This window comes from Callospermophilus lateralis, chromosome 3, assembly GCF_048772815.1.
Source record: "Callospermophilus lateralis isolate mCalLat2 chromosome 3, mCalLat2.hap1, whole genome shotgun sequence".
Taxonomy (NCBI): domain Eukaryota; kingdom Metazoa; phylum Chordata; class Mammalia; order Rodentia; family Sciuridae; genus Callospermophilus; species Callospermophilus lateralis.
The window spans coordinates 94,645,714-94,658,674 of NC_135307.1; the positions used below are offsets into that span (position 1 = coordinate 94,645,714).

Genomic DNA, 12,961 nt, shown 5'->3' on the forward strand with positions numbered 1-12,961 from the left:
TTGTGTAAGAGGCATCATTGCTAAAATTATTTCTATGGAAAAACATCCCAGGTCTAAACAACTTTTTATTATAAAGACTACTTGTGTGTTTGGATCTGCTTATGGTGGCTTAGGGCATATAAATGCCACATATGAATAAGAAGTTACACTGTTGGTTTAAGTAAGAAAACCAAGATAATCAAAAATAATTAATTTTGGATTCTATAACTAAGCTTTACTTACAAAAAGAAAAATCTTGAACAAGGTTAAAATGATACCTCTGTTAATTCCTTCATACATTTATTCTTTTGGAGGAAGAATAAAATGTAAAAAAATAAAAATCAAGATAAGAGCTCTTGGGAGAAGGGGAGGAGGAGGAGCAGAAGGAGAAGAGGAGGAAAAGGAAGAACAAGAAGAGAAGGCGGAGGAAACAGGAGGAGGAGGAAGAGGGAGGAAGAGAAGGGGGAGGGGGGAGGAGGAGAAGGGGGAGGGGTGGAAGAGGAGGGAAACATGCCACTTTCCTCCAATAGTTGTATTGTGATTTACAATACTGTACTAATTCTAGAAGTTGATAATTTTCATTCAGTGAGTTCTCTTCAGAAGCTGGGTGACTGAGGATGCAAGATATGATCATGATGACTGTTTAATGGAGAGGAGGGAAACAAGCTGGAAAGGGAGGTATCTGGGCAGGAGTAAAAACTTTCACGTTCCTTAGGATATTGTTACAGGTTCAAGACTCATTTTTCTTCTCTGCCCTGTGCTGTCTCTGCCCACAGTCCGGGTGCCAGCACACTTAGTTCTGAAGTTTATTCATTTTCATTCTTTCTGTTTCTCCCTGTCTTTTTCTCTCCCTTCCTTTCTTTCCCTGTCTTTTCCACTGTACCTGGATAATTCCTACTTATCCCTCAGATCTTGATTTCACTGTCACTTCCTTTGGAAGACCTTCTGTAGTTCCCTAGATTAAATAGGTTTCCTACTATTTGTTCCCATATCATCTTGGGCTTTGTGACATTCATTACATTTGTTAGCATCTGTTCATGTGTGTCTTTCTGACTAACCTGCAAAGTACATGAGTGCTAGTTTTGTCTATCCTTAGCAGCTAGCACAGTGCCTGGTCCATGAGAAGTCTTCAATAAATATCACTGAATGAACTGCTGAACAGCGAAGAATATATGAATAAGATTAAAAAGGACACAGAAGTATTTTCAAGGGAGCTCAGCACAGGGAGATGTTTACAATATTACAGGTTATCCATGGTATGTAACTAACTGTTAAATCCCTGGGTTAAGAATTTCCTGGGTGAAGGAAAAGAAAGAGGGTATGAGGAATTACAGATCTTAGCATAATTTTAAAAAGACATTCACATTTACAATTATTAGCTTGATTAGTCATATTATTAAGAATCTGTTTAGAGTTTTAAGTAATCTTGAAGAATGCCATGATATTTTAATGAGGAGTCATGTTTTTAAATAAGTTAAAATACTGCTTTAGCTTACTATGCCTTTATTTATTTATTTATTTGTTTGTTATAGGTGAACACAATATCTTTATTTTGTTGTTATGTGGTGCTAAGGATTGAACCCAGTGCCTCATGCATGCTAGGCAAGAACTCTACCTCTGAGCCACAACCCCAGCCCTTATTATTCCTTTTATTTTTTTTAGGATGGAAGAGAGTGACAATCAGTTACACTAGAAACAATAAATCCTCATATGTCCCTCCATTGTGTAAAAATAATAAAATTAATAGATTGCACTGGCATAATTACATAGGAAATATAAAAGGATCCTTGAAGTGACTACTTTGTAGATGGCAATCTCCTATTATTCTGTTTAGAGTTTTAAGTAATCTTGAAGAATGCCATGATATTTTAATCAGGAGTCATGTTTTTAAATACGTTAAAATACTGCCTTAGCTTTAGATGTGGTTATCCAATTCTGTCCTCCACTGCATTATTTATACTGTTCAGTCATCTCCCCCTCTAAAGCTGAAAAACTTTCCTTCCCATATAAATATTTTATACAACTTTAAGAATGAAAGGACTAACTGGCAATATAACTTGTTTTATGAAAATGTATTTCCAATCTAATGGCTGATGTCCTGTTTGCATTGTGAACAAGTTTTGCCTAACATTAATGATCACACACAGCAATAAAACATGTAGTACCCTAAAATAAATAAATAAATAGATAGATAAATAAAACAAAAACATGTAGTACCCTGGTAAGTATGGAGCAGATGGGCCCCTAATTGGTACTCTCACATTTCAAGTACCCTTTTGTTTCCTTTGCCAACCTGGAACAAAGGTTTTATCTTAATCCTAAAGAATTTGACAGGCAGTTTTCATAATATTAGTTTACTGTTTGGTCTTTGAAATGAAAATCCCTTGAGTTTTGAGAAGAGACAGCACTGTTCCAGAAAAAAAGTTTTCATAATGTCAGAGAAGTGATAGACTCCATATTGCAAAATCATCAGCATGATGGATCACACAAGAACAAGAGGGAACCACAAGCCTTTCTAATAATACATCTGTGCATTCTGGGCCTCTCTGGGAAGACTTCAGTAAAAGAATTGTGTGTTTAGTTATATATACACGACTTTTCCATAAAGATTTTAAGAGCAAGGGCCACACACATTCATATGACTTAAAAGGGATCAGGAGGTAGCAGATGGGAAAAGACTCTGTACCTACCTATTGCCCTGCTTTGTTCCAGACAGTTCTCATATACACTGCTGCACTTGGAGTTTCCAGGCTAAATGAGAATCAAATTGTGAAACATTATTTTTTTTCTCTTTTTCTTTTTCTCTCTTTCCCCATTTTTATTGGTGCATTTAAATGGTGAAACATTTATGTACACATGCATAAATTTTAAAAAGAAAAAATACTTACACTACTCCCAGAGGAATATAATAGGAAACTTCACTTTCTGACACAAGAAATGTCAGGTCAGAAACTGAGATTCTGGATGGGGAGAGCATACTCTTTTCATAGTATTGCTTTGGAGTTAGAGAGGTGGGTCTAATAGTGTAGGGGGGTGATCATAAAGACAGCTAATGTCCTGTGTCCTCTGTCCTTCCTTTTCTGCGTGGGAGTTCACATTTTAGGACTTAAAGTCTCAGACAGAAAGTGACTTTCAGGACATTGTATAAACACGGACATTGTAGTACCACATAACTTTGAATTGACAGACTGGAACCCTATTCTACCAAGGTTTTTAACCAAGCAAACTTATTCTTAAAAATCTCACCCAATAAAAGGGCTTCAATCATTCCTATATATGTAGCTGCCTTCAGCAATGGAATGGGGATCAACTGATGCCTTTGAGAAGGGTAATGTCTATGCTTTAGAAAGATTTCTCTGGAGGGCTAGGGTTGTGGCTAGTGGCAGAGCATTTGTCTCACATGGCACTGGGTTCGATCCTCAGCACCACATAAAAAAATAAATATATTGTGTTCACCTACAACTAAAAAATATTTTTTAAAAAGAAATATTTATCTGGCAATACTGTGTAGGAGGGTTTGAGGAATGAGTCTGGTGACAGGAAAGGAGCTTTCAGAACCATCTAGGCAAGAGAGGACCAGAATTTAAAAGGATAACAGGAATGAAAAAGTTTTAAGTAGCTTCAAAAGACATTTTCATGGGAGTAATCTTGTCTTGAAAACAAGTCAATATGGAACCAAAAATGTGATAAAAACAAAAGACAATGGATTCGTGAAAAAGTTGCAATGCCATAATAAATATGAATAAATCAGTGCAAGAATTGAGTTTGAAGTTGAGGAGAAAATGCCAAATTCAACTTTTATATAAATAAGCTTGGTAATACAACTTGGCATTATAGCTGGAGAAGTAAATAAGGGCTGAAGACAGAAGGTGGAGGAAGTATGTGCACAGGTGGCCTGCTAGAGGTAAGATGAGAGCTGAGGGCAGAGCCTCAAAGAGTGCTTACATTGTAGAAAGGTGGGGCTGGGATTTTCAGGAGAGACGATAGAAGAAAATAAGAGATGAAAAGAAGATACAACTTGCTTTGAAATGTGTTCATAATAATGAACGATAAACGGCAACATGTGATAAAGCAAATACAGTAAAATGTGAATTGTAGAAACCAGATGTTGACTATGTGAGTGTTCACTATATAGTTCTTTTAACTTTTCTATACATTTGAAACATTCATGATAAAATGTTGGAGAAAGGAAGGTAGGTAGGCAGGCAAGCAGAAAGGTAGACAGGCAGTAACTAGAAATGTGGGAAGAAAATGACAAGATGGAAGGGCTTTGAAAGCTAAGAGATCTTCTAAAAAAGAAGAGGTAGCCAACATGCCAAATGCTGTAGACAGATGAAAAACACAGAGAGGAAAACAAATTTAAAATTAAAGCAGATTATCATTGTAAAAGTAATTTCTTTCAAGTTGTCAAGCAGAGTTCAAATCCTAATAATATAATGTAGATAGGAAAGCAAAGACAGAGGCAATTCTTTCCAGAAGTTTGTGAGTGAAAGGAAGGTAAGAAAGAGGTAGGACATTATTAGTTGGATTGTAGGAGTCCAAGTTTATTTGCAGAAGAGAAAGAACTGACAAAGGATAAATACTGAGACAGAAATTAATGGACAGGACAAGGGTAGATTCAAGAGATTTGGATCAAGAGCACAGGGGGAAAATTAGCTTTGGAGACAATTGCTAAGAAAGAGAAGCAAGGAGAACACAGGAAGACTTGGGGATGGGAAAGGTGAAATTGAGGATAATATGTTGGATGGCCTGGTCTTTCCAGTGAAGTGAGATATGAGACTGCTGAGGCTGTGGTTGGTGGACTGGGAGTAAAAATGATCTGGTACAGGCTCTGACTATCATTCACTCTCCCACCAACCATTTGAAAAAGATGAGACTTTCCCTAAATTGGCATTTGGAAACCCTCAAATGAAATGCTGTAGTGATAGGGCCATAGTTACACTGAGACTTTACACTGCTGGTTCCTGTAACAATAAAACATTACTTACTAAATAGCATAACTTTTCACAGCGTATTGGGCAATAAGCCATTTGTTCTGTAGTTTGAACTTTGATCCGCACATCTGAAACGCCACCTGCAGGTGGCTGCTTCCCTGGGATTTCATTGTAGTATTCATGATCTTCTCTCTCTTCTGAAAGACCATCAATATGCACCTCCTCACTGTAAAGGGAAAAAAAAAAAAGAAACCCTAAGAGGTTGGGCAGGAATTCAAGTGATGTAAAGGATGCAAAGGGAGTAGAACCAAGCAAATCATCCTGAAAACATTTTTGCATTTGTGTTTTAAGTGTATAGCTGTGCTACGTGATAGCAAACATCTGGATGGAAGCAACCAGATGGTTGAGTTGTTTAGTTTTTGTAGACAATCAAAGTGGAGTAAGCAAAAAAAAAAAAAAAAAAAAAAGTGCCAAGGGTGATGCTTTGTGTCTCCCCTCAGGGATAACTAATGATAATAATAATAATAATAGCAATAATTAATAATAAACTCTCTAAATATAAGGCATTTTTATCATAAAATGCAAAGGCTTTCTGGGTATCTCCAGCAGGCTTCAATTGTTGCATTTTGGAAATGTTTTCCTCAAGGAAAATTTAGATATTGTTCTTTGGGTAGAATACCTGGCCCAGTTTATTAAACTAAGATGGAAAAAGACTAAGAACACTATGGCTAGCTATCTTGTCTACACAGATCCAGACAAATATATGGGACTCATAAGGAAATATTAGAACCATATGTAGTAAGTGGGTACATTTATATAAACATGCAATTGGTTTTAAAACTGAAACAGGGTAAAGAAGAAACAAATAGGCTTTTCTTTTAAATTAGAAGTAATAAAAATTTGTTATAAAAAAGAATATATCAAGACTATTTGGAACAAGCAGATTCTACTGACAACTCACAAAGTTTTGTTGAGTTTATTATACATAAAACAAAATGATAGCACTAAGACCAATGTGCTATTCGGGAAAAATTCAGCATCAAGGCTTCTGGTAACGGTTCTCATTTGCTACCCTAGACTACCTCATTAAGGGACATCTCCAAGCCTAGTGTTTGCAAGCCAGAGGCTTTGCTGCATTTCATACATGGTGGAGTCTAAGAGACCTGAAAGAGTTCAGCTTTCATTCTGAACTTTCTGTGCTTTAGATAGTACAACGAGATCATTGGGTCATGTCGTGTTCCACCCACTGCCACAATTAAGTGAAAGCTTATCTATTTATACTGCAAATTAGCAAGCAAGAAGTTCTATAGTAGACATTTGATTCTTATTATTTTGTTCTTGGTTCTTGTTTTTACATAAGAGATTTGGGGTTTAAAAAAATCTAAAGAACTTGTTGATGTTTATTATTTTATAATTCTATGTAATTCACAGCTTTCTGTTACACTAGAGAAACAGGGCTGATTGCTTATTACTTTTATTGTCTCCTGTAATCTTGTTACAAAACAAGAGGACATATCTTTATAAATATGAATGGAAGAAAATAGAAAATGTCACTATAATTTTGTACTGAAACTGCACCTAATTATAAGAAAATAATTACTAATTTCCTTAGTCAATTTTAAAATATATTAATTTTTAAAATAGAAAGCAAGTCAAATAATCACAGAACTCTTGGCTGACCTTTCACAAGAAGTATTCAAAGAAGGATTTTTCAAGTACTGTTTAAACCGGAGTTCAAAAGCCTGCCCAATAGTACTTATGACATCTTGGGCCATTCCATTGCGGCATTCTAATATGTGGCAGGCTGTGAGAAGAGATACAAAAAAAATTATAACAAATTTCCAATCAGATAAGATTATATAAAGTTAAAATACTTCCAGAATATTAATTGGTAATTGAACAAAAGGCAGCAATAGATTTACAGCTCTCTTCAGAGAGAAATAATGAGGAATACTTCATATTTCATATAAATCAATGAGAAAAATAATATTCAGTTTTATATCTAAAGATTTCCAAACACAAATTTTGGTCCCAAGACAGGTATTTTGGGCCCACATTTTAATCAAAATAGACTGTCATGACTAATGATATGACAAATATTTATATACTATCTCTTGAATTCAATGCAGGAGATCTTCACATAGTACCTGACAAGAAGATGGAATTTGAGGTCTCGTGTTTGTATCGCATATTTCAGAAGAAAAAAGATAACTTTCCAAACCTATTCCAAACATGGGGAATGAGTTGCTGGTAAAAATAGGGGCTTTGGAATATCCCTTTCTCTAGTCACCCTTTTTGCCCTGGCATTGCTATTATTTTAAAGCAGTGGTAAGTACAATCATGGCCATCTTTGAAATCCCACCAATGAATTTCTCTAATAAGCATTAAAATCAAAATCTGGTGATGCTATCATTACCAGAAGATATTAAAGCTCCTACTGGGTACCTTTCTGAGAAGCTTTTACTGGGAAGAGGCTAATTTTGACATGTAAAATAAATAAGGGGTGGAGGCACCTACCAGCATCTCAAAATTACATGAGTTAGAAAATCTGCTGCTATTATGTAAAAACAAGAGCTTGTGTTTACAGTACAGACTATAAATTTATCTCCCCACCACATATAACAACATTCTTGATTTGGCTGGAGTATGATGTCAAATTTAGGGCCTTGAATATAAAAATATATTGGACTGAGTTTCATAACAATGACTTAGAGTCATTAGAATGATTTAAAGATTGAGTCAATAAATCTTATGAGGGGGCAAAAAATAACTTTTGTATAGCCTGAAGAATTGAGGAATGAAGAATACACTTGATATCAGTTTAATATACATAAGAATACTATTAAAAATGTCAGCTATGCTCTCAGAATAGTAAAGAAAAAATGTGGTAAGTTTAAGGGAGTGCATGGGAAATTAAATTAAATACCAGGGAAAGCATTTTGGGTCTCAGAATTTTTAAACCAACACTGGAAACAATTACTACAAGGGAAATATGAGGCAAGAAAAGATAACTGTCTTTGTGGAATGGTTTAATGGCATTAACTTGGAAGCAAGATTTTATGCCTTGTATTGTCTTGGAAAGGATATCACGTTTAATTAAAAGGCAACCCATTCCCATCTAACAGAATTCATAGAGCTGATAAACAGTAAATTATGGAACCCGTAACAGTGTTTCTTATACTGATATTGATAACCATCTCATGGAATCTCAGATATTCTCATTCCATAATTAATGTGACTTTTATTTAAGGGAATTATTTCTCTATAAACACTTTTGCAAGAATGTGTGCTTGTAAAACTCAGTTAAGAATACCTGTAAATACACAACCTTCTCACCAAAAGAAAACATTTGGTCTATATTTAGATTGCCATTTTATACTGTCCCTTTAGTTTTCTCTACAGCAGCTTGTCATAGTGACAAACTCATAAGGGACTAACAAGGGAGTTAAAAATACTTGTTGAATAAATACTTGTTTCCCTGAAACACATCTATATTTTTACTTTAAGAAATTAACTTGGATTTTATTGAAGTGAAATCTACCATGAATTCCCATAGTAAGGCATGTTTTTATAGTCATTGAATGAAAAATGATTGCTTGAGTCATTTTTTGGAAATATAGTCTTTCTTTCCTAGCTAGTGCTCATATCCTAAAATCTACAAAGTACCCTTGGAGATATATCCTCCAATTGAACCAAGAGACATCATGTTACATTCTACAAAAAGGTAATTCATTTTGTTTTTAATCTTATACGTTCATGATCCAATTAAAAATAAAATCAAGGGCTGGGATGTGGCTCAAGCGGTAGCGCGCTCGCCTGGCATGCGTGTGGCCCGGGTTCGATTCTCAGCACCACATACAAACAAAGATGTTGTGCCTGCTGATAACTAAAAAATAAATATTAAAATTCTCTCTCTCACTCTCTCTTTAAAAAAAATAAAATAAAATAAAAATCAGAAATTATATCAGAGAACAATTTTTGTAATTTTATTTTTTCTTAAGATTGAAGATGTTAAGGGGTAAAGATGAGGAAATAATGAGAGAGACATGAGATTCAGTTGTAAATAAATAAGAAAAGCAAAATTGCACTTCCAGTGAGAGAGCAAAGAGAATAAGGATATTTACAAGAATTCTGTGCAAAGACTCAGATCTGAGTTTAAGTTCCAATTATGCTACCATCTTTGTGGCCCTGAACAAGCCACTTCATGGCAAGGTCCTTGCTTACCAAGACAATGCACTGACTGATCTCTTTTTAAAAAATATTTTTTTTTAGTTGTAGTTGGACACAATACCTTTATTTTGTTTATTTATTTTTATGTAGTGCTGAGGATCGAACCCAGTGCCTCACATGTGGTAAGCAAGTGCTCTGCTGCTGGGCCACATCCCCACCAGCTAATCTTTTTTTTTTTTTTTTTATTGGTTGTTCAAAACATTACAAAGCTCATGACATATCATCTTTCATACATTTGACTCAAGTGGGTTATGAACTCCCATTTTTACCCCAAATACAAATTGCAGAATCACATTGGTTACACATTCACATTTTTACATAATGGCATATTAGTGACTGTTGTATTCTGCTACCTTTCCTACTATTCCCCCCTCCCCTCCCCTCCCATTTTCCCTCTCTACCTCATCTGCTGTTGTTCAATTCTCTCCCATGTCCCCCCCCCCTTTCCCCTCACAACCTCTTATATGTACTTTTGTGTAACATTGAGGGTCTCTTACCATTTCCATACGATTTCCCTTCTCTCTCCCTTTCTCTCCCCCCACTCGTCTCTGTTTAATGTTAATCTTTTCCTCATGCTCTTCCTCCCTGTTCTGTTCTTAGTTGCTCTCTTTATATCAAAAAAGACATTTGGCATTTGTTTTTAAGGGATTGGCTAGCTTTGCTTAGCATAATCTGCTCTAATGCCATCCATTTCCCTGCAAATTCCATGATTTTGTCATTTTTTAGTGCTGTGTAATACTCCATTGTGTATAAATGCCACATTTTTTTTTTATCCATTCACCTATTGAAGCGCATCTAGGTTGGTTCCATAGTCTAGCTACTGTGAATTGTGCTGCTATGATCATTGATGTGGCAGTATCCCTATAGTACGCTCTTTTAAGATCCTCAGGGAATAGTCTGAGAAGGGCGATAGCTGGGTCAAATGGTGGATCCATTCCCAGCTTTCCCAGGAATCTCCATAGTGCTTTCCAAATTGGCCGCACCAATTTGCAGTCCCACCAGCAATGTACAAGTGTACCCTTTTCCCCACATCCTAGCCAGCACTTATTGTTGTTTGACATCATAATGGTTGCCAATCTTACTGGAGTAAGATGGTATCTTAGGGTGATTTTGATTTGCATTTCTCTGACTGCTAGAGATGGTGAGCATTTTTTCATGTACTTGTTTATTGATTGTATGTCCTCCTCTGAGAAGTTTCTGTTCAGGTCCTTGGCCCATTTGTTGATTGGGTTATTTGTCATCTTATTAATTTTTTGAGTTCTTTGTATACTCTGGATATTAGGGCTCTATCTGAAGTGTGAGGGGTAAAAATTTGTTCCCAGGATGTAGGCTCTCTATTTACCTCTCTTATTGTTTCTCTTGCTGAGAAAAAAACTTTTTAGTTTAAGTAAGTCCCATTTGTTTATTCTTGTTATTCAACTCTTGTGCTATGGGCATCCTATTAAGGAATTTGGAGCCTGACCCCACAATATGTAGATCGTAGCCAACTTTTTCTTCTATCAGACGCAGAGTCTCTGATTTGATATCAAGGTCCTTGATCCATTTTGAGTTAACTTTTGTGCATGGTGAGAAAAAGGGATTCAGTTTCATTTTGCTGCATATGGATTTCCAGTTTTCCCAGCACCATTTGTTGAAGATGCTGTCCTTCCTCCATTGCATGCTTTTAGCCCCTTTATCAAATATAAGAAAGTTGTAATTTTGTGGATTGGTCTCTGTGTCCTCTATTCTGTACCATTGGTCCACCTGCCTGTTTTGGTACCAGTACCATGCTGTTTTTGTTACTATTGCTCTGTAGTACAGTTTGAAATTTGGTATCGCTATGCCTCCAGATTCACACTTCCTGCTTAGAATTGCTTTTGCTATTCTGGGTCTTTTGTTTTTCCATATGAATTTCATAATTGCTTTATCTATTTCTACAAGAAATGCCATTGGGATTTTGATTGGCATTGCATTAAACCTGTAGAGAACTTTGGGTAATAATCGCCATTTTGATGATGTTAGTTCTGACTATCCATGAACAGGGTACATTTTTCCATCTTCTAAGATCTTCTTCTATCTCTCTCTTTAGGGTTCTGTAGTTTTCATTGTATAAATCTTTTACCTCTTTTGTTAGGTTGATTCCCAAGTATCTTATTTTCTTTGAGGATATTGTGAATGAAGTGGTTTTCCTCATTTCCATTTCAGAAGTTTTGTTGCTGATATACAGGAATGCCTTTGATTTATGCATGTTGATTTTATATCCTGCCACTTTGCTGAATTCATTTATTAACTCTAGCAGTTTCTTTGTAGACCCTTTTGGGTCTGTTAGATATATTATCATGTCATCCGCAAATAGTGATAATTTAAGTTCTTCTTTTCCTATTTTTATGCCTTTAATTTCTTTTGTCTGTCTAATTGCTCTGGCTAGTATTTCAAGAACAAAATTAAATAGAAGTGGTGAGAGTGGGCATCCCTGTCTTGTTCCAGATTTTAGAGGGAATGCCTTCAGTTTTTCTCCATTTAGGATGATGCTAGCCTGAGGTTTAGCATATATAGCTTTTACAATGTTGAGGTATGTTCCTGTTATCCCTAGTTTTTCTAGTGTTTTGAACATAAAGGGATGCTGTACTTTGTCAAATGCTTTTTCTGCATCTATCGAGATGACCATATGGTTCTTATCTTTAAGTCTATTGATGGTGGTGAATAGCATTTATTGATTTCCGTATATTGAACCATCCTTGCATCCCAGGGATGAATCCTACTTAATCATGGTGCACAATTTTTTTGATATGCTTTTGTATTCGATTCTCCAGGATTTTATTGAGAATTTTTGCATCCAAGTTCATTAGAGATATTGGTCTGTAGTTTTCTTTCTTTGAAGTGTCTTTGTCTGGTTTCGGGATCAGGGTGATGTTGGCCTCATAGAATGAATTTGGAAGAGCTCCTTCTTTTTCCATTTCTTGAAATAGCTTGAAAAGTATTGGTATTAATTCTTCTTTGAAGGTTTTGTAAAACTCTGCTGTATACCCATCCGGTCCAGGGCTTTTCTTGTTTGGTGGTCTTTTGATGGCTTCTTCTATTTCTTCCTTTGTTATTGGTCTGTTTAAATTGTGTGTGTCTTCCTGACTCAATCTGGGCAGATTGTATGACTTAAGAAATTTATCGATATCTTCACTATCTTCTATTTTATTGGAATATAGGGTTTCAAAATACTTTCTAATTATCTTCTGAATTTCTGTAGTGTCTGTTGTGATATTGCCTTTTTCATCCCATATGTTAGTAATTTGAGTTCTCTCTCTTCTTTTCGTTAGCATGGCTAAGGGCCTGTCGATCTTATTTATTTTTTCAAAGAACCAACTTTTAGTTTTATCAATTTTTTCAATGATTTTTTTGTTTCAATTTCATTGATTTCTGCTCTGATTTTAATTATTTCTTGTCTTCTACTACATTTGCTGTTGTTTTGCTCTTCCTTTTCTAGGGTTTTGAGGTGTAGTGTGAGTTCATTTATTTGTTGGTTTTTTTCTTTTTTTGAGGAAAGAATTCCAGGAAATGAATTTCCCTCTTAAAACTGCTTTCATTGTGTCCCATAGATTCTGGTATGTTGTGTCTGTATTGTCATTTATCTCTAAGAATTTTTTTATCTCCTCCTTTATGTCTTCTGTAACCCATTGATCATTCAGTAACATTTTGTTCATTTTCCATGTGATGCAGGATTTTTCCTTCCTTCTTTTATCATTGATTTCCAGTTTCATTCCATTATGATCACCAGCTGATCTTTGAAGTCCCTTTTTGCTTTATAAAAATCCTACCCTTTTTCTGTCATAGTAGCTTTTTTATGT

General features: G+C 35.5%; 1 protein-coding gene across 1 annotated transcript in view; it reads right to left on the bottom strand.

Moving 5' to 3' along the window:
• Positions 1 to 12,961, bottom strand: part of Shc4 (SHC adaptor protein 4) — a 137,593-nt gene that overhangs the window by 26,187 nt on the left and 98,445 nt on the right. Inside the window, exons 7-9 of the mRNA XM_076848556.2 lie at positions 6,594 to 6,717; positions 4,968 to 5,139; positions 2,670 to 2,730 (exon numbers count right to left, since the gene is read on the bottom strand). Coding sequence (XP_076704671.2) covers positions 2,670 to 2,730; positions 4,968 to 5,139; positions 6,594 to 6,717 — 357 coding nt within the window. The remainder of the gene's footprint in view (positions 1 to 2,669; positions 2,731 to 4,967; positions 5,140 to 6,593; positions 6,718 to 12,961) is intronic.